This window comes from Pseudonaja textilis, chromosome 2 (assembly GCF_049901715.1).
Source record: "Pseudonaja textilis isolate UNSWEBS1 chromosome 2, rPseTex1.2, whole genome shotgun sequence".
Lineage (NCBI taxonomy): Eukaryota > Metazoa > Chordata > Lepidosauria > Squamata > Elapidae > Pseudonaja > Pseudonaja textilis.
Window position 1 is genome coordinate 228415437 of NC_141991.1, and position 27980 is coordinate 228443416.

At 35.7% G+C, this 27980-nt stretch overlaps 1 protein-coding gene across 1 annotated transcript; it reads left to right on the forward strand.

The window, feature by feature from the left end:
* The first annotated feature begins 31 nt into the window (after positions 1-31).
* SGTB (small glutamine rich tetratricopeptide repeat co-chaperone beta) lies at positions 32-25514 on the forward strand. Its single transcript, XM_026717334.2, has 11 exons — positions 32-226; positions 7292-7413; positions 10149-10252; positions 11898-11967; positions 14156-14255; positions 15969-16073; positions 18355-18493; positions 18591-18653; positions 19292-19329; positions 21263-21346; positions 23299-25514. The coding sequence occupies exons 2-11, from the start codon at positions 7314-7316 to the stop codon at positions 23408-23410; spliced, it is 915 nt and encodes a 304-aa protein (XP_026573119.1). The 5' UTR covers positions 32-226; positions 7292-7313; the 3' UTR covers positions 23411-25514.
* Positions 25515-27980: the final 2466 nt, after the last annotated feature.

Genomic DNA, 27980 nt, shown 5'->3' on the forward strand with positions numbered 1-27980 from the left:
CGGCTCACGTTTTGTTTTTTTTTACCCCGCCTCCCTCCCTCCCTCGCTCGCTCCTTCCCTCCCTGCTGCCCCCCCTCCCTTCCGGAAAACGCCACGGGAGCCCCGCGAGCCAGGCAGCGGCGGGGAGAAGTTTGCTGCGCCTGGAGTCGGCGGAGGAAAGCAAACCCGCCCGTCTGACCAGCCATTACCATCGCACCACAACCACCCGTCCACTCCTGCTGGCAAGGTAAGGGACGGCCTCTCAGCTTTCCCTTGGGCGCGTGGAGGGATGCTTGCTGCCCGCTGTTCTGCAGCGGAAAAGGAGCCGTGGCCGCGGCGCTGCGAGAGGCTGCCGCCGCCGCCGCCGCCTTTTACCTTATCCTATAAACGCCGAGTGGGACCCGCATCTGGCTCCCCGGTTTGTTTTGTGCGTCCCCGAGAGCCGTTTCGGGGTGAGACTGGACACGATCAAGGCAAGGCACCTGGCTTGCCTGGTTTCACCCCCACCCACCCCCGGGCGTCCGTCCGTCAGTCATATTCCCTTCTCCAGCATCCTTATTAAGGGGACTGAAGGACTGGAGCTGGTTGCGTCTTCAGGATTCAGGGGTTGGGATGGGAAAGATGGACGAGCGGAGCTGCTTCTCTTCGAGGGCTGCCTGGCAGGTGTTCCCCGTGTTAAAAAAATACGACCGCTCTCATTTTACGTGCTCAGACCATTAAAGATGCCCATCTGCCGCTGATTGCCAAGGTTGGGTGCCCCCAAGGTGTGACATTTCAAAGATCAGAATTGCCCAGTTATATAATCCCATGGAGCATATTATCGCCGGAGTTGAATCGCCACCGCATCTTCGAATGGGTTTTGTACCACCATTCGGACAAAACATGCTGCTTTAATATCATTATGTGGCCACAAGCTTCTGCCTCTAGTGGGCCAGGCCCCTGCTAAAGGGGGGAACATGTTTATATGGCAACACTTGCATTTCCATTCTTGCAAATCTCCAATTGCCGCTTCACCATTCTCAGCAACAACAAAAGCCCTTTGTAGTCTTTTCAGCAATAATTTCAGGACATGTAAAGCTTATTTTTCAGGATAAAATGTGAAAAAAATGTTACAGGAAAATGGAGAACCTCGGAAGTTGGGCTAAAATACTTTCTTGAAGTTATATAATTCTAATAGATACAGGAGATGTTGAATGTAAATGAAGCACTGACTCAGCATGTGCCACTAATGGCAAGTTTGCATTGAGGTCACAATGTTCTAGATTTCATTATAAAATGAAGGTTTATGAAAAGTTGGATCGCTTATAAGTGAAGTGAAAAGTAAGACATTTTCATGGGTGCCCACAAAGGGGTGGTAAGTAATAACACCATGACTTCATTGTGGAAATGATGTGAGTTTATAATTTGTGTCATTTTTGTGAGTATACGTGAGATGTCCTCTTGCCTTCTTTGCAATATCTTCAGAATTTTTTGGTTTCTTCTGAATGCATTGTTTAAATTAAACCACTTAATTCAGTTTAAATGACACTGAACGCAATCCTGAATTTGCAATCAAAATTACAAAAATAAGGAGACAGAAACCTATTTGGAGAAGTGTAGTCCATCCTTTGTAATAGAATATGCTTTTGGTTTGGTAGATAGGCCTAGCAAGGGCATGGTTTTAGTTTTAAAGTTTATTAAACATTTAGATTGTACAGCTTCTAATGCACAAATATCTATGTAAGTGCTATATTATATGCCATACAGCAAAATACTTAGCATTTGACATCACAAAGCAAAATGCTAAATGGTTCTTAGATATGTATTTACTGTTATGGCTTTCTGTATAATGTGCAAATGGGAATAGTTACTAACTTTATTTATTGATATCCTGCCTTTATTATTTTTATAAATAACTTAAGGCAGCTAATATACAAACTACTTATCCCTCCTCCTTATTTTCCCCACAACAACCCCATCAAGTGAATTGGGCAGAGGGTGTCTGGCCAAAAGACATCCAGCCAGTTTTCATGCCTAAGGTGGGACTAGAACTCAGTTTCCTGGCCTCTAGCCTAGTACTGTCACTGTATGTGTGATTTCCTAGTTATTTCTAGTTTGTCTTCATGCCTTTTCCAAACCTCTAATCAATTTATAGAAGTGTAAATTTAAAAGGAGGGAAGACAAATGGCTACATTAAATATTCTTTCAGCAAGATTACTTGTACTCTGATTCACGCTGTCAGTTGTGGTTTGTTTGTGGATTATTCCATAAATCACATTTGCTAGACTTATGCAATATGATGATTTGTATTGGTTCTGTGGCTAAATTCATGGAAAAATTGCCACTGAGTTGTTCAATAAGTTATTGTGTATATAAAGTGGGACTTAGAGATAATGGAGAACCCCACCCCCCAAATCTCTTTGATATGTAAATTTCTAATTACATATAGAAGTGTATCTGTTGAGTTTAGTAGGGTTTACTTTCAAGTAAGCATCTTTCAGATTGCAGCCTTAAATCCTAGATTATTGGGCCAAAAATGTCAAAATGGATTTGGAAGGTAACAAGACAATGTTTTCAGGAAGATAATTGCAGGCACAAGGAACAAGCAAGAGAAAAGACAGGGAGGGGAGAGGAATGATGGTGATGTTTGAGGGAACTGAAAACTTGGTATGATTGCCAATGGTATAACTGGAGATATGCAAGGATACATGTTGGACAGAGAAAAATAAGAGGCAGCATTTGACACAAGTAAAGTTAAAGAGTTTATTCTGGATTGATATTATTCACACATTGTGTGTTTGAAACTGGCAGTACATTTAATTCCTTTTTCCCTCTCTGCCCATTGCCAGTAGCAATGAACCTGAAGCCTGACTAGAATGTAAAGATGAGTTGAGTTAATGTGGCAGAGAAGTTGAATTGTGAACCAGTAGCTGAACTCTGAGAAAAAAAAAACTTTTGAAAAGAAACACTGTCCATTTTGGATTAAGGCATCTAATGGCATTCTAAGTGTGGCAGAAATAAATCATAAACTGATTCTATATTTTAGAATAAGGGAAAGAAATTGGGGAAGGAGAAGGAATCAGACTCAAAAACAAGCGGGTGGCAAAAAGAAAGAACTACACATTGCGCTGTAAAATAAAACACAGACAGTACAGCCAGCAGAGAACTCAAACGTCCCCTCTCTCTGCCATTCTGCATTACAGTGTACCATTCATGTGTATAAGTTTTATTATGATTTATTTGAAGGAACCATTTAGGTCTGCCTCAGTATAAGATGGATCCAGATATTTTTAATTTTGAATGGTTGGCAGTAGGTTGCTTACAGCTAAGATTATGATAATTGCATTCTCCAAATTATGTGATTGGCAGGAAGAAAGCTTGAAAGAAGAACCAAGAGTGGACTTGAGGGTAGAAAAATTGTGAAGTCCTAGTACTCAAAACACATTTTGGTGCTTAAATTCTTTGAGATCTGACACTTTTCATCTTATATATATGCATTTTACAACAGGTAATACTTGATAAATTTGGGGATTCTAGAAAAAAGCAAAGCAAAGCATGCATGCCTCAAATGTGCCCCACCCTGGCCTGTGTAGTGATGTATAGTGAGAAATTCAAACAGACAAGTTCAGTGCTCTAAAAGAAACTACGTAGGATCAGGAGTGAATCAGAAAAAATAATCCAGGACTGATATTAATCCATTAATTGACTTGTAAAAGTAAAAAAATAACCCTTCAAACTTTTGTACTACATTAGAAATTGAAACCTTGATAGATAGTAGGTAGAAAATTAGCATTCTTTAAAGGATAACTTGCAACCATGATATTTTTAAACCAACAGAAAAGAAGAAAGGGTATGGTAGAATGAAGAAATAAGGTTATGAAATAACATTTAATTTTTTAATTAATATAATATTTAATATTATCAAAGAGTGATGCATATTAGTGTAAAGGCTGAAGCTGATGAGTAAAACAGGAATTCTCAGGCTTGTCAGAATTGTTGGAATAAACATTGAACAGATGTTTTCCAATCTCAAGGCTGGGAAGAAAACAACTCCAACCCCTTCTAAAACTATTCAAATTGGTAGCAATCACACCACACAACGATAATGAATTCCATAGGTAAATTACATACTGTATGATGAATTGCTTCATTTTCTCTGTTTTAAATTTCCTACCAGCCTTACTGAATGGTCCTAATGTTTTGAGAATAAGAGAAAAACTCTTCCTTGTCTTCTTTTCAAACCTTCTTTAATTTTATATTTTTTAGCCATGTTCTATGGTGCTAAAATTGGGGGATCAGGGTGTTACATCTTTTATATAAGCAATGATGCTCTTCACTAAAGCAGTAGAGTACAATCTCATAGTTAATGATTCAAACATCAAAATAGCATTAGATATAAAAAGTTTTCCAGTTTATATAGCTTGGGAAATCATAAAATACTGGCTTATAAGGGAAGAAAAATTTCTCCCATCTATATATTCTAATGTTTCTTGTACTATGATTGTCAAACTTCTTGTCAGGCATGGCAATAAAACTTGACTTGCCAGACATTAAATCCATAATCAGGAATTTGCTTCAGCTCACAGGCACAATACAGCTTTGTATAATTGTTTTATTGCAGAAAAGCGACATCATGTATAAGGCAGAAGGATCAGGCCTTAAATATAGTATGTTTGTTTCAAAGTTTAAATCATAATTTTTTTCCTCCCAATTTTTGAATAAAGGACATTGGGCTGTTCTCACAATGCTTAGCCACGTGCAAAAGGTCAACCCTTTGTTTATATTTGCTTCATCTGCTGCAGTTTGTCATCTCTCCCAGGTAAATCAGACAGATTAAAGTAGATGAATTAATTCTACTTTTTTGTAAGACTACATTAACAGAATTTTGCAAGTCTGAAAGTACAAACTTCCTGCTGCCACTTTTAAATGCTTGATCCAATTAGGATGGGTCCTTCCTAACTTTCTTTCTCTGTTTGTTCAGCCACTGAGGGCTCCTGTCTTTTTTGTCTGATTGTTGCCCAAGTAGCATCTCTTCCCTTCATTCCCCAAGATCACACATTTCATAACAAATTAATCCTAAGCCAACAGTTTACTACTTTTGTTGACTTCAAAGTGGTGTCATTTCTTGTAATTTGCTATGGTCTAAGCCCAACACACCTCAACTGATAAACACCTTATTTTTCTATAGGTTGGTTAGGGTGTATGGTACAGTTGAGCTTTTTTTAAAAAAAATCTATTTAATATTTATGGATGTTTACCAGGGTTGTGCTCTAGCTGCCATTTTATTTAATATGTGTATTAATTCCCTTAGCAATTAAAATCTATAGCTATTTTGGCTCCCTAACTAGTAAATCAACATCTCTAATCTTTATATAGATGATTCTGTCATTCTAAACATGGATTGGTCACAAAAGTGGTATCATTGCCTTGGTCCAGAATTACCCTAAAAAGCACTTGATGGTTAATTATTTTTTAAAAAAACATTTTAGTTAAATATTAATGGTTATCAGACAGAACATGTTAAATTGTTTATATATCTTGGATTTAATTCCAGTGAAAGTCTAGAAGGGGCTTTGATTTGGTCCAAAGAACTACCACATCAATTTTACAGTATTATTAGAATATAATTCTTTATTGGCCAAGTGTGACTGGACACACACAGAATTTGTCTTTGGTGCATGAGCCCTCAGTATACATAAAAGCTATAAGCAATAAATCATGATCATAGTCAACATAAAAATACATTCATCATAAGATACAACACTTAGTGATAGCCATAGGATATTAAATAAGCAATCAACATAAATCATACTTGAAAACTAAATAGTAATAATATATGATGATGATAAAAACTAATAATACAGTATTATTATTCATAAGGAAATAGATATTTATCTGGAGCTATTTAACTTTGCAGACAAAAGCTTAGTACAATTACTATTTGGGGCAAGTGTCAGTCCGTAATCAGTTCTAGTCTACTGAGATCACTTCAATCTAGATTTTTCAGGTTTATTTTTGGTACTCCCAAATGTGGTTCAGATGTGGCTCAGGCTAGAAACAAGGTTGATTAGAATAGAAACAAAAGCTTAGGGATATTTAATTAGTGGCTTAAATTTATTTATTAGTCTACAGGGCTTCTTTATTGTGTTTAAAATGATTCCTTTCAGTCTACTTTAAGTCTCTTAAGCAGATACTACTTTCACATAATCTTTTTCAGACCATTTTATGTAATGTTGGCTGGTCTCAGGCAAAATAATTAATTGTTCAATCATTATTTGAAATTGAGTTGCAGTATAATTTAAAGAGATTATCCAGCTTTTCATTGATACAAAAAAACGATCAGAGGCTGGCTCTCCATCTAACTCGCTTAGCCAAACTATCAGTGGACCTGTACTAAGGGTGCTGTAATGCACTTACTACAGCATTGTTGTAAAGAGCAAATATTGCAGTGTTCAGGGTTCATTGTCTCTGCCCATGTTGTACACAAGAAGTAGGTAGAATCAATTACTCATCTTTTACATTGTTAAGTTTGATACAATATAGAGAGAAAGCTATTTTTTTCCCATTTTGGGATCAATCTCTGGTCACTAAGCTATCTTCTGTGTTGTTTGTTGATAATATTTCTCATGCAACACACAATGTTGCAAAATTGTGTTATTTAGCAGATTCTGGTAGGGGAACCATAGTGGAAAATCAGACTGATTGTTGTATAGTTATTGTTCGTTTACTGCTCTGTTACTATTTTATTTGTTGTCTAAAGGCCATAACACAGTTGAATTGAATACATTTGTGTTTGCTTCTTCGGATGAAAACATTGCATGCTGGAGGGCAAGTTCAGCCAAATCAGTTTATGCACAGATTGGATCTAGCTTCTTCAGCCCACAGATGGCAGAAATGTCAAAGGCACGTCCAGCAGTGGATTAAGAGAATGTTATGAAACTTCTAGCAGTTTGTTAACTTATAAACAGAACCCCAGAATGAAAGACTATTTGCTTTAGACTCCATTTTTTATTCTAATTATTGAAGATGGAGAAACAGGAAATAAAATTGGTTAATCATATTGGTGATTTAAACAATATCTTTAATTACATTTTTCTTTGAATTATTTTTTATATTTTATTAATAGGCTAGTAAAATAATATCTAAAAAGTTCTTGTCCTTTTTGAAGAACTGAGCCCATGATATTTAAAAGTGACTGAAAGCTTTTCCTCAAGAAAGAGATTCTCAGATAAAAATCTAATTCAGAATACAACTCATCATTTGTCCATTTCTTCAGTGCAATAGATGTTAACTTCATTAAAAGTCTTTCTGTTGTCCTGTTTTTATGATTCAGAAAAACTGCATTAAATTTGAGAATGTCTTCAGTGAAGCACCTTGTTTATGCTATCATCCATTTCCTGAGAGAACAGAGTCAAATGGATACTTTCACATCAGATGAACAAGAAAGCTTGGAAGGTGTGTATTTCATAAACTTATTTCAAAACTGAAGAACGTTAGAGTCCCTTAGTCATTTACCTCAGTTATTCTTTAAAAAGTAAAAAGGGTGAATCAGAAAGATTGTTCAATAGAGTTTTCTCTTTCAGTGCATAGTCATAGAAGAATGTTTGGTATCCAGTTCATATGGAGAATTATTGTGGCAGGCACAAATTCACAAACCTAGAGTAGATTTCATATGTGAGATTGGTAAGGTTTAGCTTTCTATTTAATAAAGGAAAAGATACATTATTTCCTGCTGTATGTTAAACCAATCTTGATTATTAAGTTCCAGAACTAACCACTGGTATAGGATATCTTGTGATGACAAAAGATTTATCTATCAGTTGCTTTAACACCTTGGATTTTCCATGTCCCAGGGAATTATAATAACTACATAGAAATATCCATGTAGTTTCCTTGATGATAATATTGAAATATTTTGCCTTAATCTTTTTCAGAGCTTTTTCCCCACTTCCCAGACTATTTATTTATTATAAATTTTATTGGCTGCCCATCTTACCACAGTCTGTAGTCTTAGAATGTTGCAACCTTCTGAACCCTGCTTAATTTTTGGGATCAGCTTGATGATGCTGAATACTACCATCTCCTGCTTAGCAGAGATTACAAAATTATTATTATGCTCATTTAATTATAAAACAATTTTAATCATTAAGAGTTTTTTTCTGGCAAGTTCAACTCCTGCTCAATATATGGACAACATGACCATTATGCTGCTAGCTGTAGGCTAACAATTGTGCTGACTTGTTAAATATATTTTTTCTACCATATGTTAAGTTATTCTTGCCAGCCAGGCTGTAGGTATTTGGGAATGTAGGCATATGATTGGGATCGTGAAGCTTACGTCTGAACAAATTTTGTTTACTGTTAAGTCTAGATAATTGAATCTAATTTTAGAATATTTAAATGAAATTACATTTAGAGGTATTGTTGGTTGAAGCAATGAGTGTACTTTGAAATTGAGATTTTCTCTATTTTATATCAGTAAAATGTTGATACTTTTTAAGGAAAATAATTAGGAAGGTCTGTTTTGATATATTTTTAAAATAATTTAAAAAGGTATTACAAAACACTTCTTCCAAATCAAATGAGTAAAAACATTTCACTCTTTTGTGATGAAGAGAAGAACAATTCTAAGCCATTATCATAATAGAGATTTACTGAATATCTTATAAAAATCAAGCAACCACACTTTTTATTTATTTTTTATTTGAAAACATAACTCCAATATAGTAATTGAAACTACAATATATCCCAAATCAATTTGGACTAAGCTACTCTAATCTGAATTTATATATGTAAAGCCACTGTAGGAAGTCCCCACCGAAAGGCTTACATAGGATCAAATCATTTACTTCTCTCCTCTACCAGGAAAACATTGACTTCCTACAAGCCCTCCATTTTGTGCTAATTCAAATATTTCTGAAATATTTGTATTTTGCACAGTTTAGGTCCTGTCTGAGTAGACTTGGTATTTGTTGTCTGTTTGGCTCATCATTAAGGGACACTTGGCTGGCATTCTTACTTGGGTGTCTGTTGAGATGGGAAGTGATTTTACAGGCTACTGGGGCAAGGGAAAATACACCAGTGGAGGCAGCACACATTATCAGTCCAACACTAAATATGGAGTGAAGCTATTTTTCCATTGAACAATGGTATAAATAAATAAAATATTCCCTTTGCTATACCTCATGTTTGGGACATACAAAATTCTACTTAAATTGTTTCAAATTTCCAGGATAAGTGAACATGTTTAAATCTTATTAAAGATATATATTGATTAGGCTGTCATGATCAGTCAAATGGTGATGACCTTCTGATCTAATAGGCCACAGTCCAATTTTTTGGGTACCCTGACCATATGTCAGCAGCAATGGCTGCCATCTTCAGAGACAAAGAAACAGTTGCTTCTCCCTTATATTGAAACCGTTACAGATTGAAGTTAAAAATTTCTGGAGAAAATCAATTTAAACATGATCTATACATCTACAAGAAAAATTCAAAAAAAATTTGATCCACTAAGGATGGCAGAAAGCCACTTTCATCATCAGAATATATCATACATTGTATGGCTTCAGATATATTGTGGAATTATAAAACATATTATTAACACTTGACTAAAACAATAAGAAAGACATTGTTAGGATAATTTGTTAAATCAGTAGTAACTGAACATGATGTTATAAAATTCCATTTAAAGGCACACAAAAACTAGCAATAATGTCAGATTGTCCTGCACAACTGCTAAGATAAATGAGATTCATACTGTAAATACTTTATACTATATTTGTAGTATGAATCTCAAACAATTTTAAGAGACTCTGAAGATCAACAAAGACCATATTGGCAGGTTACGAGCGATGCTTTATTATTATTTTTTCTCATTGTTAGCCTAGATTTATTGATCGACATTCTTATTAGATTTCTTGCAGATTCATATCTTTCTGAACTTAATTTAGGTACTGCCCAGCTCCAAGCTGACTCTAAATGACTCACAATATAACAGTAACAACAAAAACAATAATAAACACAGTACAAAACAAAACAAGATGGGATCTGGTTGCTCTGCATAGAAACAGAGTAAAAAAATATATCTATTTGGTTTTGGGGTTTAAGATCAGATAACAATTACGGTTTGAAATTTATGGTGATGATAAACATCACATTATTTTTAAAAATAATTTATTTCTCTCTAGTGGCAATTCAGTGTTTGGAGACAGTCTTCAAAATTAATTTAGAGGATACCCGTCTTGCAGTACCTTCACGTTTGATAGAAATATTTGCAGATTCTTGTCATAAGGTACAAATTAATTAATTTTTGTATTATTATATCTTTATAGAGATTCAAACATTTTAATAGGGTACACTTTTCTATAGAGAATTCTAGCTCCAGTTTGCTACCAAAGAATTGTAGAATGGTCCTTGCCTTATTTATGAAATGGCTTATTTATGAAATGTTATGATACTTTTGTTAGCCTGGCCCAAAGATTTTTATTCAGCTTATAGATTTATTTTCATCCCTTTTTTTCAAGTTCTGATTGGTTTTGATTTAATATAAATCAAGGACGTCAAATTCAATTTCCTTAAGGACCGCATCAGGGCTGTGGTTGTCCTCAGGGGGCCTGGCGGGCATGGTCGACTGAGTGGGCATAGATGGCTGGGTAGGTGTGTCTGACTGGGTGGGCATGGCCAGTTTGATGCCACTTCCCAAACTGCTGCCATGTTTCCTCTTTGCACTGGGTAGACTGGGCTGAAGCTACACTGGCCTGATCTTTCCTCTTCGCACTGGGTAGACCACGACAGCCCCGGGGAGTGGATCTGACCACATTGTGGGCCTAATGTGGCCCGTGGGCCTTGAATTTCTAGGGTTTCTTGGGTTTCTACTGATTCTGTCCACCACTGAAGAACTGGTAGCTCTGAAGAGCAGCAGACTTAGAACTAGTTCTATGACTGCTGATGTTTTTGCCTACACGCCCACCCGGGCTCTTACCTGACTGTTATTTCCTGCTTTTTCAACTTTAGCTGCCGTGTAAGGCACAGCTGCAGTTAAAAAAGCAGGAAAAAAGTGCTTTTTCAAAGGCTGCTTCTCTGCACGCAGCGCTGCTCAGCTGTCCAGGCACCAAGCTGATGATGAAGCAGATCAGCTTGTGCAGGGAAGCACATCGCAAATCACCGAACCTCGTAAATCACCGAACCGGTAGTTAACCCTGTCGGATCCCACCCCTGCTGATATACATCAAGAACTATTATTGACAGATTATTATTGACTATTGTTGACAACTTGTCATGATTTAAAAATATGGTTTAGAATGTATTTGAGACCTTGATATGTTCAAAAATGATAACTGTACATTTTTGTAGATAAAATAGCTTAATTAGAAATGTATATTTCATGTAGAAACGTAAATAAATGTTTATATTTATTTCTTCATACAAAATACCTTGTATACCTTCAGACTTCTTAGTTGGACACTGCTGATTAATATTTAAACTAGCTTTAGTTTGCATATTTCCTGCATCCAGATCTGAATATATATAAAGAGAACGAGAAATGTTTCAAGAGAAGGCAATCAGATCCATTTCTTTTACATAGCAAAGTAAAAAAATAGACATACTCTGAGCTGATTGAATATGGTGAAATCCAGCATAGATTGGTGCATTGCTTTCCCTAGTGCTTGTGTTCAAAACTAATATAGTAAATGGAACTCAAGATTGAAAGAGCTGACTTGAGTACTCCCAGATTACTATTTGGATAGTGTCTCTGCTCTGACATACAGTGCACTAAAAAGGAAATTACTTTATAGCATTGATTTCTTCCTGATATTACATTATCGATATTTATTGCAGAATAGGCCCCTTGTGGCTTGTTTGAGATCAGTGATATAAATGACCCTAAATAAAGGATTCTAGAAAATAATATTTGTCTTTCTTTAAAATATCCATAGAATGAGATTCTACCTCTCTTAGATTCTTTGCCAGAAGACCTTGAAAAAGCTGATCAGCTCAAGGATGAAGGTAGGAAACTGAAAAAGGATTGAAGAAAAGAATCCTTTCCACCATTGATAACGTAGTTTATTTGTTGGTCATGATGATAGATAAACTCATGAATGAATTACAAATGGTCAGACTACTGGTGTTTAATAGTTGATCTTGTATGGAATGAACAGTGTGTTTAAAGTATAATGTCTCCTTGCTGCTTTGGAAGAATAAAAAAACCCACAAGAACATAAAATGTACAGCAAATCAGTATAAATGCTTATTTGGATTTAGGATGAAAGATATATTGCATTTAAATCACACATCGCATTAGCATAGTATGTCCTCCTTAATTTTGGTCAGGTGCCGTGATGGTGGCACGCAGAGCCATTTGTGTGCGCACATGAGCCCCAGCCAAATTTACCCGCACTGCACATACGCGTGCCTCCCAGCTGATTTTCAGCCTGTTTGAGGCCTTTTTTGGCCTCCCAGAGGCTCGAGGGAAGCCTCTGCAGCCTTTGCAGGCCGAAAAACAGGTCCGTTTTGTCACTTCCTGTTAGTGTTTGGGGATAAACCCCCAAGCAGAGTATGCAGCAGCAGTCAAGCCAGGCAGGCAAATGAGAGAGAGAGTGGGCCCAAGAGTATACACACACTGGAGACAAAAACACTGTTTGTAGTTATAAAATAGTTATTTATTGCACACAGAGATTAAGAAGTGTCATTCAGTCCATATATCATTATCCAGTATATCCATCCAGTTATCACGTCCATTAACAGTAAGTACAATGTCCTTATCTGCTTGTAAATCTTCTCCCTTCCGATACCTTTCTCTCAAAGACAACGCTGAATCTTCAGCTCACCAAGCAAACAGTCCAAAAAGTATCTGGCACAGTAGCCTCCAAGAGTAAGCAGATAGACGATCCAGCAGGCAGCAGACCAGGAACAGAACCAGGTGCATCCAGAAGCCGGATCTATTACGTTTCCCTTCCTACCTTTATTACTGCCTGCAACCGCACCCACAATGACATTGCAGTTTCTTGCTTAAAGCTACATAGACACTTAATCCTAGGTTTACATATTTATTCAACCCAAACCTGGTTGGTGTAATCCATATACCCAACACTTCCTATATTTCCGGAAATACCGGAAGTGTCAAAACGGGCCCATTTTTCGGCCTCCAAAGGCTGCAGAGGCTTCCCTCGAGCCTTTGGGAGGCTGAAAATCAGCTGGAAGGCACGCAGTGCAGGTAAGAGTGCATGGGGGCCCACCACATTGACTCCTGGGTGCTGGCACGCAAGTGCGCATGCACGAGCGCATGCACAATTTTCGGCACAGGAGCCCAAAAAAGGTTAGCTACCACTGGTCTAGTGTGTAGACTAATATAAGACTTTGTGGTTTGCAACCTATGGTTTATGGCCTGTTGCATTAACCTAAAAGTCTTCAGAGTTTCTTGTTTAATGAATCAAGCCTTTATTTGCACCTCCTATCTTTGTCAGCTTCATTTTAGTAACATCATTTGTTTCCTTTCAGATCATAATATTCTGTACATTCAATGTGACTCCCATACAAAAGAATGTGGTCTCAAGTGGTTTAGTAGAATGCAAGCAGTAGCTATTTTTGTTGCTATTCCAATTAGCAACCTCACACTCAATGCAGTAATATAAATGAAAGCATTTCTGACAGATGCTATCCATCTTCTGCCTCAGTGCTTCATTCAAAGGCAGTCCATTTCTTAGATCATTGGTAACTGGTTCTACTTTTAAAGTATTCTTTATAGTTCTATAACTATAACTTACGGTAAATGTGTTATATTTCTGTGGCTTAGATCTATTATTTTTTGTCCTGTGTTCTAAGGTAATTATTATTACCAACTGAGGTTAACGGATATCCAAAATTGCCATCATTCATGACATGGCATCTGGACACAAATCTTTTGATTTCAGCTATGATACTGTAGCTGTTGGAACTGTAATGGATCACTAATTTCAGCCAGTTTGTCAAGGAATGTTCCATCTTGTGTCAAACAAAATTACAGGACACAAATTTTAATAGTTCCAGTTTGTATAACATTGCTCAAAATAATTTGTTTCCAAAAAAATATTTATGAAGGGTAACCAAGTTGTTTTTTTATGGGGTGTATTTTACAGCACCCCTAAGGCTATTGTTCAAAACAGCATTTCATCATTTCAATTATTGATGACTATTTTATTATGATGATTTATTTTAGGTAATAATCACATGAAAGAAGACAATTATGCAGCTGCTGTGGATTGTTATACCAGGGCTATAGAATTAGATCCAAATAATGCGGTTTATTACTGCAACAGGTGAAGTTCAAATAAAGCATGCAGATATTTATTTCCGAATTATATTTATACTTTTCTCAGTATATACCAGGCATTTGTTAATTTCATTGCTGTATTTATTGTCCTTTCTTAATTAGGCTCAGTCATCAGCTATCGTTTTATTTGAAAGTTAAGGCCCAGTGGAGATCAATGGCTCATCTTTGGAAAAACTTTAGTAGAGTTAGATGGGCAAGTCTTTGTTCAGTTTTAAGACTGTGCAGCTCTTCAGTTCTGAAGCAGAACAAATACTTTGGAAGGCATGTGTGCATTCTTTAAGAAGCTGTTTCTTTTCCCATCCTTGAAGAGTATATGCATATCCCAGGAAAAGATATTTTTGAATTAAGGAGACGTTGAAAAATTAGCAACATTTTATTTTTATTTTTTATTTTTATTTTATTTGTCAATCGCTTACAAGAGAATAGGTATAAGTATAAACATGATTAAGAATACAGGAAATAGGTACAAATAAATGGGGACAATAGGACAGGGATGGGAGGCACGACGGTGCACTTATGCACGCCCCTTACAGACCTCTTAGGAATGAGGTGAGGTCAGTAGTGGATAGTTTGAGATGCAATAATAATATTGTTATTGACGAGCCGACTCTTGCATGGGTTCTGTCTGTTTGGTAACAGAGATGGTTGTTTCAGGTTGTATCCCTTTAAATCAGTGTTTTGCAACCTTCGCAATTTTAAGATGTGTAGACTTCAACTTCCAGAATTCTGCAGCCAGTATGCTGGCTGAGGAATTCTACAACTCAACACATGTTGAAATTATTGAATTTGAGAAGCACTGAGTTCAACCATGCCATCTGTCAGGACTTAAAAATTGCACCTGCCCTCTGGTGCCTTCTGATGTTGTTCTAGAAGTCTTTAAAAATCTGGTTGTTCTCCCAGGCCTGGAGTAGGGTGGCTTTTAACTCCTGTCAGGTGTGTATTTATAATATATGAAAGTTGTCTTGTCTGGATACAGACTTTTCTCTGTTTACTTATTTGTTTATGTTTCCAGAGAGTAAACTGTCCAGAGTCACTCTGAAGTCATGTGGCATTTATATTATTAAACAAACTCTAGAGTAGTATTTCCTAAAGTGTGGTCACAGGAGCCCTGGGGGCCCTAAGGACCCTTCAGAGGCCCAAGAAATCAAAGTTATTTGCCAGATATTGAAGATACTTGCAGAAATTTAAAACAAGAGCACTTTTCTCATTATTAGTTCTTTATTTAGTTAAAAATATAGGGCTCTTCATGAAAAATATTTATGTTAATATCTAATGAGTATAGTATTGTTATTTTGACATGATTCAATAAATAACTATTCTATGAAACCATCAGATTTAATTTTTAATATTACACACACACACACACATATATCTTTTGGGGTCCTCCATAATTTTTAAAAGTAGGAAGGGGTCTGAGAGCAAAAAAGTATAAGAAACGCTGCTCTAAAGGTATTCTTAATTTTGGTATTTCTTAATTTTGTGAAGAATGTGTTTCTTGACAAAACAGAAACATGACTTTGGTAGATCTTTTTCTTTAATATTCTTTCTGTTCAAAAAACATGTAATTAGTGGGTGGAAAAACAATCTACAGCCTTTTTTTCAAAATAACATGATAATCATATTAATGGTTGGTGGTCAGATGGAGATCATTTTGTTCACTTATATATTTTTTGAGCTTTGCTCTTTTTTCACACTGTAGAGCTGCAGCTCAAAGTAAACTGAACAATCACAGTGAAGCAATAAAAGACTGTGAGAGAGCAATTGCAATAGATCCAAAATACAGCAAAGCATATGGAAGAATGGGGTAAGCAAATTAACTCGTCATATCTCACATTTCTGGGCCACCCATATCCTTCAAAGAGGGACTTGTTCTATTTTTTGTTATTTCCTTAGACCATGTACTGATGCTGTGAAAGATTAAAAACAGTCATGGAGCAAGAGTGCTATTAATTCATTCTTTGATACTCTTTCATTTCTTTCCCCCTCCATATTTTTCTTTCTCTGGAACTCTTGTACCTTCTTTCTTTCCCTTTTCTCCTTTGTTCTCTCTTGTTCTCCACACTTTCTAATCTCTGTGGTATTCTTCTTCCTTGCTTCCTCTCGATCTTTTTTTCTATTTTCTTACAAAAGGAGGAAATATGAAGCTCCTCCTAGCAGTCTGAACCATTTTCTCTAAGAGGGAAAAGCTCTAGATATTTAAAATATTTGGCAACATCTCAAATTAGTAAATCTTTTTACTTGATTACCAAGAAGCTAAAATATTAATACATTAATCTGAATAATAATAATTATAATAATAATAATTCAATCAATTTAATTAAACTAAGCTGTTCAAATTAATATCCTCAAAATGAAAGGGCTGTCTGGGTTACTGCATGACTTCATTCTGATATGCTTCATGATTTTAATTTAATTCAAAAACCAAAGCAATTACTTTTTTTAGGTTCTACCTTTTGTGTTTATGAAACCTGAAGTGTCCCAGATGATTTCATGTATGTTTATTAATGTACTTTTAAAACATTTTTTTAACTTTCAATTTATTCTCCCATCTTGTAACCGAAAAATCAGCAAAAGCCAGAACAAGAAAGTTTTCTTTATGCGAAAGATCTTTCTTTCTTCCTTCCTTCCTTCCTTCCTTCCTTCCCTTAAAGGCCCGTTGAGAACTTTAAAAGAAGAAGGGTAATAAGCAATGGCGGGATTCAAATTTTTTTATTACCGGTTCTATGGGTGTGGCTTGGTGGGCATGGCAGGGTAAGGATACTGTAAAATCTCCAGTCAGAAGTGGTATTAGCTGGTTCTCCAAACTGCTCAAAATTTCCGCAACCGGTTCCCCAGAACTGGTCAGAACCTGCTGACTACCACCTCTGGACTAATAAGTATTTTTAAACTCCATAATAATATTTGGTGGGTTATATGACATGGTTTCAAAAACATAGGAAGTATTCAAATCAATGGCCTTTTTTCAGTTGACTCATTATATTGACCCTCTCTGTTGACCCTCATGATTTTCAAAATAAGCAAGTTTTGAGCTTCTTAAAAGTAAGATTTGATCCCAACCTGTGGGAAATTATCTTTAGTTCTAGAACCTGACAATTATTTTGTGCAACTAATCTATAAGCTACTGAAAGCTATCTTGCAAACAGAAAAACTTTATATTCTTTTTCAAACATCATTTATCATTTACTATTTGAGAAGCTTACTAAGTGAGAAGTTAATGTAATATGCATGTAACTATATGGTAAACCCATTTCTCATGGTATCCACTACACAGAATTGAAATTATATACCATTCCCTATTTTCTAAATGTATGCAAATTGTAATAAAATTCTCCCTATATGTGGTGTAATATGGTTTGCTACACATCTACTACATTATATCATTACAAATAGATAGATAGATAGATAGATAGATAGATAGATAGTCCATGCTTTTAAAGGGACTTCTTGTAACTGTGCTTAGTCACAGACTTAGTCACAAAACTGCAAAGTGCAAAGAATCAAAATCATTTGTATAGGTTGCTGCATAAATGATTTATTTACTATATACAGCCTATGCCCTATAGCCTATACACAAAAATCTGGTCAACTAATGATCAGCACTAAATTGGCATTAGATAAGTGTCAATAGAAGACAAGGAGGAGCTAGATTTGGATCACTTGTGGCAATGCAAAGACTCTAAACTGATGATGTGTTTTATTCTGCCCCTACCCACAGCTCTGCCTGTTCTTCTATAAAAACACCTCAGCATGGATGAGTAGCAATTCTACGGGTAGTTGGGATAAGGAGCAGAGAGAAGCTTATATGAAAATAGAAATAGAAAGTAGAGAGTTACTTTTAGACACTAGTGTAGATAAACTGAGCAATAAAGTAACCAACATTCAGTGAATGCTGTTTTAAAATAAAGCTATAGGGCTAGGAAAATATTAACATTTTTATTACTTTGTGGCATTATTACTTTTGATGAATTTGAGCCCATTCTTTCCTCTATGATTTAAACTGTATTTATATTTTTAAAGAATAAATTTTAAAAAATAGAAATATTTGTTCATATTGTCCTCATGTTGGCTCCCTTTGTTCATATTAGATTGGCTCTAACTTCAATGAATAAATATCAAGAGGCAATTAACAGTTACCAAAAGGCACTGGATCTTGATCCAGAAAATGATTCTTACAAATCAAACCTGAAAATAGCTGAACAGAAATCAAGAGATATGTCCAGTCCTGTAAGTTAGCTTTCAAATCATTTGTAATAATAAATTGTTTAAGTGTTTTGGTTATCCAGTGCTTCTTTACTTATAGTTGGCATGTATTTATTTTCAGACTGGAACTGGTCTGAGTTTTGATATGGCAAGTTTGATAAACAATCCTGCCTTCATTAGCATGGTAAGTGTATTTAAAAATTATTGTTGCTGTTCCTAGATTCCACTGTTTCTCATATTCGCTAACTACTTCTTACTCTTCTTGATGTAATATTTTCATTATTTGTTAAGATGTTGATGATGTCATTGATTAAAATTAAATCCTTTCTTTCACCTTATTCAAAGCACCCTGTAACTGGAATGCAAAATACAAAAACTCAACAGTCAAACCAATACAATTAAAATCAATGGAGACAATGCAATGTTCTTAACACCAGGACAATTAAAACTGCTTGAACAGCTAAAAGCCTGGTAAAAAGGAGTGTTTTTGATTTTGTTAAAAACTGGGAGATTGAGGGTGGGGTGAAGATATGCTCCCTTGGAAAGTATTTCATAGTTTGGCCCCATACTTGAAAAGATTCAAGTAGCTGAGCTTCTAACGGTTTGGGCAGCTTCAAAAGAACCACATATTACAAGTAGCTAGACTCATAATAGGCCAGTACTGAGATACCATAGTCATTTGATATTAAGGTTAATTAAATCCCCAAAAAGTTTGACTTTGAAAGTGCAAGTTTGACCATTATTCACAGTGGTACTTGCTAGTGAAACTACCCTGCCAAATTATTGGCTTCCTTATGGCTGAAATTATTTCATCTATTTCAGGCAGCAAGTTTAATGCAGAATCCTCAAGTCCAGCAACTGTAAGTATCAACACAGGCCACCTGTGTTGTCATAGAGGTGACAAAGCAAGCATAACATAGAGGATTAGGGTGAGCACACATCACTTTCAGGAAACACACATAGTCCTGAAATTTCACTGAACAATTTTCTTTCTAGTAATGATTTTTCCATTTGTTAGACTAGGATGAAGAAGAGATTATAGCTCTGCTTTTGAACTCAAGAAAAAATCTGGCAGTGGAATCTGTTCTTTGATGGGTTCAAAGAAAATTCATATGAGCTTCTGAAATTTAAATCCTAATAAATTGAGTACATGTGTGTTATGTGACATGGTTTCTATTCCACCATACTTTTAGACTCTAGGTGACTCATAATACTAATAGAGTACAAAATATAAAGATTGTAAGTAGTTTTGAGAGGTAATCTTGAGGATATGTGATAAGGAGAGCATCAGTGACTATTGAGCAGAATTTGCTGTTCAAAAAGTTGTCACTCAGGCGCATCACCTAAAGCGGAGTAAAGTAAACCAAGCCACCATCTGCTGTTCTAGATGTGTCAATAGTTTTGAATGTTACTGGAAGGTCCAACAGAGCAAGAAACACTGCGCTCTATCCATCTGGATGTTTCCTGGGGATGGATTTTAACCTGGGGATGTTTTGATCACATCCCCAGGTTAAAATCCACTTTATCCAGGACTCTTTCTAGCTAAATCCTCATCACGTTCTCAGCCTTTATGTAGAAAGGGTGAATTATAGGCCTAGTGGTATTATTCAGTCAAGGGATCACTTCTTCAAAGTGACTGGTATAGTCCCTTCCCTTAAAAAAGTATTTTCCATCCCTCAAACCCAGTTGCCTATTTCTTCCTTGTCTGCTTATATAAGTCCAGAAACAGTTCCAAAAGATTCCTCAGATTTGAAACAGTTCCAGATAACCTTAGCAGCATTGAATTCTGACTTTATTAGGCATTTTAGAGATAAAAACCACTTGAATTTGTAAGTTGGACTCATGATTAAACAAGTCCTAGCAGCCTGAAGTTCTTCTCATCTATCATTCCCTAACAGCATGTCAGTCCATTTAAACAGAGCTGTGAGATGCACAGACATAATAAGGGCACAGATAGAACTATTTCACTACCTTAACCAATGAAGTAAATGTTTAACATTGTAAGCCACCCAGAGTTACCCTGAAGTAAGATGGGTGGTAAGGTAGGTAGGTAGGTAGATGATAGATAGATAGATAGATAGATAGATAGATAGATAGATAGATAGATAGATAGATAGATAGATGATACACACACACACACACACACACGGAGGGAAGGGAGGGAAAGGGAGAGAGATATGGATGATAGGCAGACAGATGGTATAGATTCAAACCTAGGTTCATACCAGTGTTCAGTCATATTTATTCTTCATTTTTTACTATTTAGAACCTGTAGAATCTACATTTAATTTCCTTGAGCTGTTCCTTAAACTATGAGCTCCCTTGGATCAGCAACCAGAAGGTGTATGAAGCGGGGGAGGGAAATCTTGCACAGCAGCTTTATTCACTCTTGATTACATAGATCAACTAAGTAAATAGCCAAACTAATCATCCGATTGTTAGGGAAATCTTTAAATGCTTCTTCAAAATCACTTCTATCCCTAAGATATCTGAGGTGGATCATCGTAACTGCCCCCCCACCCCCGTTATGTAGAGATCACAAGTGATAACAGCCTTCATGGTAAACAAGCAACAGTGCTTTTTTTAAAAAAACAACTCACATTGTTCTTATTTGGATTTATGACAGTGGAAATTGTTTGCATTAATATATCTCATTCTCAGTGTAAGTAGGCTTATAAGAGCTTTACATTTACTTGTAGTCTCTTAATGAAAAAGAATATAACATGATAGTTAATAACAATGGATATGAAAATCTGTATTTCTCTCTATCAGTGTCATATCTATTCCCTTTAGAATGTCAGGAATGATGACAAATGCTATTGGGGGTCCTGCTGCAGGTGTTGGCGGTCTCACTGATCTCTCAAGCCTAATTCATGCGTGAGTATATATAGTTTAATCCATTTAGTTAGTTGATATAGTTTAGGTAGTTTAATTCATTTAGTCGATGCATTTGATAAAAGGTTAAGCTTTAAGAAGTAAGATGTTGTATGTCTGGTGGTCAGAATGACTAAAAATACTGGAAATAATTTAATGAAGGATTTGTAATTACAGTAAGTAAAAGTAGCATGCTGTTTGTTTTACTTTGTTTTGTTTATATCTTTGGGCTGGTCTTGTCTCCTGGCAACGCGGCCTGGACAAGTCCCGGCAGTTTTCTTGGCAATATTTCAGAATTGGTGTGCCATTGCCTCCCTCTTAGGGCTGAGAGAAAATGACTGGCCCAGTTGGATTCATGCCTTTGGATCCAAAGTTGAAAAGAGCTCCTTTATTTGGGTGTTAGCCTGCACTTATTGTATACATGTTGCATGTATCTCCTTAAATAAACCATTTCTTTTCATCAACTTGCACAGTGCCATTTCTATAGTGCAAGCTAACTCTCAGAATGAAAACCTCTTTTTGGTTCTAACTTTTTACTTTTTCACCTTGTTGTCCCAAATACCCATTTCATTAGTTCACTGCTTTGAGAGTTCATTTGATACAATATATTGTTGCAAATACTACCTGTAGTAAAAATATATTAGACTTCCTAAATTTTGTTTTAGCAATTCTTACCAAGACGGAATTCACACATTGTTCTAAACCATATCTTGTTTTATCCCCATGACAAGTTCATCAGGCATAGTTTGCTGTCACTTGTATCATATGTGGCTGAGTTTAGATAGTGAATTAAGCCAAAGCCAACCAGAACACATTATGGCTTAATGTAGTGTAAGCCTAAATCTTGTAGATTTTTTTTTACAAAATATAATGTATATTGACATGTAACACAGAAATAAAGATTAATCTTTGTTGTTTTTATCATTTTTGTATTGCTTAACATAGTAGTCCTCTTTAAATGACAGTCATTTAGCAACCATTTGAAGTTATGATGGACACCCCCCCTCTGAAGTTAGTTATGGCTTGGTTCTGACAACAGGGCCCCTCAGTCACATGACATTTCAGATGCATTCTAATTGGCCCACATTTACAGCCATTTTCAGCATCCCAAACTCATGTGATTATAATTTATGATGTTTTTGACAAAAACCAGCATTTACTTTGATATTTTCAGCAAAACACCCATATGATGGCGAACATATGGCACGCATGCCACAGGTGGCATACAGAGCCATTTGTGCTGGCACGCAAGCCGCAGGCAAACTTACTTCACTGCGCATTCGCACCCCACAGCTGATTTTTGGTCTCCCAGAGGCTTGAGGAAAGCCTTTGTAGGCCAAAAAGTAGGCCCGTTTCATCACTTCCTGTATTTCTGGAAATACTGGAAGTGACAAAATGGGCCCATTTTTCAGCCTGCAAAGCCTGCAGAAGGTTTCCTCAAGCTTCTGGAAGGCTGAAAAAGGCCTCAAAGGGGCCGAAAATTAGCTGGGAGGCGCAGTGCAGGTAAGGCAGAGGAGGGGGCACGCATTGCTTTCTGGGTGCTGGCACGTGAGCGCAAGCGCACACAATTTTTGGCACAGGAGCCCAAACAGGTTAGCCACCACTGCCCTATAGCAAATAATGGGCTTGCTTAACGAGTGTGTTTCACTTAATTATCATGATGATAAAGGCAACTTCTAAAAAGGTAAAATAAAGTTGGTTATGTGCCGACCTGCTTTATGGCCATCACAATTTATGTCCATACTGGGCAGGCTTCATTAGTGTCATAAGTCAAGGACTACCTGTGCATCCTTAGGTTAACATCAAGTTAGAATTTTCAAATGCCTGTGTGGTTTCTCTCTTAATAAACAGAGTAACTTCTGTTTGAATAATATTATTCCATTCATTTTAGTGTATTACACGATAGTGGCTGTCTTTATCTGATCTTTGTTTTTAAAAATACATATTTTGTACAGGGGACAGCAATTTGCCCAGCAGATCCAGCAGCAAAATCCAGAGCTCATAGAGCAACTGCGAAACCATGTTCGAAGCAGATCCTTCAGTGGTAGCACTGAAGAGCATTCTTGATTCAAGAAACATCAGTTAAAATATTGTTCCACTAATTCCAAAAGGCATATTGTAGCTTGTAGCAAATATCACCATTGTAATTCTTCTCAGACTTGAGATAGAAAATTCTTTGTGTGTATTCCTTATTGTCTGTTGGAAACAGATCATTGCACACAGATTTGAACATATCATGTATGTTTAGTGATGCCTTTGTACATGGATTATAATTAGAACTGTTGACTTATTACAATCTCTTTGTCAGGGGAGCATCTTTATATAAATAAGCAACAGCATGTGGATTTTTCATTCTCTTTTGAGAGAATGGATTTTGCAGCATACTGTGCACTGAAAAACAGCTGGTGCATGTCAGAAGAATAGAAGATGAGCTATCACTCCTGTATAAAGGTTATGTATAAATTATATTTGATAAGGTTGTTTCTTGCTCTCCAATACAAGGCTGTGGGGTACATATACAATTATGCATGTCTAATTGGCAATAAACATAAAAGGGTTCACTTTTGACAAAATATGGTTGATTATTGGAATAATTGAAAGAAAAGACAGCCTGACTGTTTGAATTGCTTCAGGGTCAGATAGTATGGCAGGAGAAAGAAAAGCTATGAGTGAACAGATGGTGGGGAAAGATGGATAGGTGTGGTTATAGAAAGTGGACTAGAGATATTAAGCTGCATTTATAATATAAGAGGGCAGCTAAATCAGTTTGTAGAGTGATTGCTATTGATTAACTGCTAAGTTTGAAAAGAAGATATAGAAAAATGCTTGCTCTTCCGTATTGTTTTACAAAAATGATCAACATACAAATCTTCTATAGTATGGGGATGGGAGAAGACGATTGTGAATTCCATCTTTAGGAGGTATAATTAAGCAATGGAGTCTCCACATAACTTGTGTTCAATGGTTAGTAGAAGGATGAAATTAGAATGGATGTCCAGAAGGGGTACATAAAGGAATGTTAAAGAGAAAGCTCCAGAGAATATAGAATGGGGAGAATCTGCATATGGAAACTCTAAAGACCTTTAGAGTGAAATGATACCATGTTCTATATTAATATAATTTTATACGCGTGGTATCAACAGTATTTGTCATCTATCTGCTTGCATAGTCCTGGAAGGTTGACTGTACATTATAAATCCATTTAAAAATTTGAGATGGCATACTTAGGTACATTATTTAAAACACTGACTACTATATAAAAAACTGCACTCGTCAGAGTTTATCCCTCTGTTATGAATCTGATTTCACACACTCACACACCATTATTATTTTTTCTTGTTTCTTTTCTCCCTCTTTCCATTTTTTTTAAAAAATATGGAACAGAATTATTTAAATCATTTCTACAGGAATAGAGCAGTTCATTCTGGAGAGAGCTTTCAGTGTCACAGTATAATGTTATATTTAGAAAACTTTTCAGGGGAGGATATTGTGGAATATTGAGTGGGTGGAAGAACATTGACAACCTTCTGGTCTAAACAACAGTTTGCTAAATATTTATTCTGAATATATGTGGAGCCACTGAACTATCCTGAGTTTTCCAGAAACATTCCTCTCACCTGTGTTGAACAAGTTCTGTTGGCACTAGAACAGATTAAACTAACTGCATTAAGTGTATACTTCAAAAGTGGGAGGAACTGCTAACAAATAATAATTTAGAATGAGTATAGTCCAGGTGTTAATAATTAACTCTAAAAACTGTTCTAAATTATACTATGTGTAACGAATGTTCTGAAATCATTTGGTAAATTTACTCCAATGCTAACTTAATAATTGCTGCTATAGTCTTATTGTTGCTAGTTTTAATTCTAAAATGATGATTTCATGTTTTTCTTAGCTATCCCATCCCTTCTATAAGCATGTGTTAAAATGTCCTGTATATCTTGATTCATTGTCTTTCAAATTCAAAAAGTTAAGTGCGTAATACAGCACTGGCACTTTCATATTCACAGTGGAGTATTTGCCAAATGAATGCATATTTCAGAAAGTAACATTTAAATAACTATTCACATTCCATTCTAGTTACTTATCTCAATTTTTCAAGGACGGATAATGAATCAGTCCTCTGTTATTTGGAATAAGTTTAATAAAACAAATATGCCGTTTTCATACAGTATTGTCTCTGGTGTTTTCTTTTAATTCTTTATTTCAGGAAGTCAATTCTCATGTCTCAAGCTATTTTTAACCAGGGATATTTGTAGAGGTAACTGTATTTCTAAATAGAAAGCTACTTATTTAGAAATTTAGCAATTGCTATTAAATGACAGAATTCTTATTAAGTTTGATATAACTTGTTTCCTAAGTAAAGATTGCCATTCTGATCCTGTTTCATGTTAAGCTTTCATAAATGCCAACCATTGTGGTAAGTACCAAAAATTACCATAGAAAACAGTATAGTAATTTCATATAATTCAATTTTCTTGTTATTCCCAGCTATTTATGCCCTTTATTTGGCCTACAAATCTGAATATTTAATTACCAACCTCCCATTTTTAATGAATCACAAGATACAGTCAAGTAGATGCCTTATTAACTCATAATCGTTCAGTCCGGCAAATCTAACCATCTAACTTACAGATTGCGATGATCCATGTCAAATATAACTGCAGTGAGAAAAAAAGGAATCTGCCCAATTGGAATCCAGCACTCTCCATCAGTGGCAACCATCTTGGAAAAATACAATAATGCCCTTTTCAAAAGAATCATAGTAATGTGGTCCAACAAAGACTTGTAGCAAGGTTTCAATTCATAGTAATCTCAAATTCTGTGTACTATGTTACATTACTTTCAGAAGCACGAAGTGGTTACCATTAGTTATAGGTATATCCATACAAATTCTTTAATAAGTGAGATCTAAGGAAATATATAGGAAGTTACTGGAGATGACACAGTTCTGTTACAGCTAAGCTAATTTGCATATATAGTGGAGTTAATTTTTTTGTCCACTGTTAGTTGAATAATAGTGGCTAAAAAATTAAATGTCTGAAACTTCTGTTTTCCAGAACCTTGATTTAGACTAATTGCTAAAGTAATAGTATGGAGCACCCTGACCCATTTCTGAAAGGCCTCAATGGATTCCAGTTTCCTCTAGATATACATTATACCAGGTGGCAATAATATTAATATTTTACTGAAACTTGCTTTGGTTCCTTTTAGTGACTAGAAGCCTCTTAGGCACTTTTTGCTGAAAAAAAATGTACTGATTATTAGAAATGGTAGACCATGGAAGAAGGAAGCTTTAATGCAGCCTTAGGCTAAAATATAAAAAATTTTTATAACTGCTGTTAAGACTAGAAGTCCGTCCCTTATTTTTTTCTTTTTCCACCTCTACTTTCTCACTGTTCTACTACTTTTATCCATTTCTTTTTAATTCAGAATTTGAATCACAGCGTACATATGTTGCATTTAAACCCAAACTTCAATTAGTTATCAAAGTTTTCTAGTGATTTGTTGACAAATGTAGGGACAAATGGACATTGGAAGGTGTTTCTTGTCTGAGAGTTGGATAAATGGATTCAGCTGTGAAATGTGAAATTTGAGACTGCCAACTTCATCTAGTTTTTTTAAAAAGCACATAACAACAGCAGGAATATGGAGTAGGTTCTGTTCCAGCCTAAAGATACTGGAAACATTCATGGACTCATTTGAATTAAACTAGGTAAGGGTTAGAGAATCTGTGGTCCTTCAGTTGTTTTTGCACTATAATTTCCAGCAACTTTCATCAATAGCTAGACAAGTCATGGTAACTCAAATATATTTAAAAATTATCTGGATTCTCCCAGTTTCATATATTAAGGATGAATAATGTAAAATGAAAAAAGAATTCAGATGAAATAGTTAGCAACAGAATGTCTAATAAGTTTTAAAGGGAAAGTAGATTACTATCCATCAAAAAGACTTCTAGCTAGATCATAGGCAGTAGCTTTATTCATGCAGATCTCCGAGTCATAATATGATGTGCCTCCTTTGAGTTAGAGCTATATATGTATCTATATTACAATTTAGGGTTATATATGAACTGAGAGGTGGTGATTTGTTTAGCAAACTATAGTTATCCTTTTGTTAGCATCAAGTGTAAATTCTTCATATGTGCCAGGACATATATTCAGTTCCTTAGAAATAACAGTGAGAACTATCTATTAATTTCAAGCATCCCTTGACTCCCAGAGACATCTGGTTACTTATTGGAAAAGAGAATGCTATATTAGGTGGATGTTTGTTCTGATTCAAAATTTACGTTGTTCAAATGTACATGTTTGTTTCTTTCCCAAATGAAATTTGTTTTCCAAACCACCTATTGCTCCAACTCTACGTTCACATACATTAAAACTATGTAAAACTAGATTCATGGCAATATATGCTCTATAATTCTATATAACATGGTTCAAACCACTGATCCTTTAATCTTAAAATATCAGCTATAAATCTGTGTTCCTACATTTATAGAATCCTGTTTTTTTTCCAAATGAAGACTAAGAAAAAGTTTCTAGTCCCCTTCCCATGTACAGAATTATTTCCCCAAGAATAAGCATACTGCAAATATTAGAAAATGTTATATACAAAAATGTAACACAATTAA

Bases quoted from the DNA above. Each gene is read 5' to 3' on its own strand.
- SGTB (XM_026717334.2), top strand. From the start codon at position 7,314: ATGTCTTCAGTGAAGCACCTTGTTTATGCTATCATCCATTTCCTGAGA. The intron at 14,256-15,968 runs GTGAAGTTCAAA...TTCACACTGTAG, and splicing joins GCGGTTTATTACTGCAACAG to AGCTGCAGCTCAAAGTAAAC. The intron at 21,347-23,298 runs GTGAGTATATAT...TATTTTGTACAG, and splicing joins CTCTCAAGCCTAATTCATGC to GGGACAGCAATTTGCCCAGC.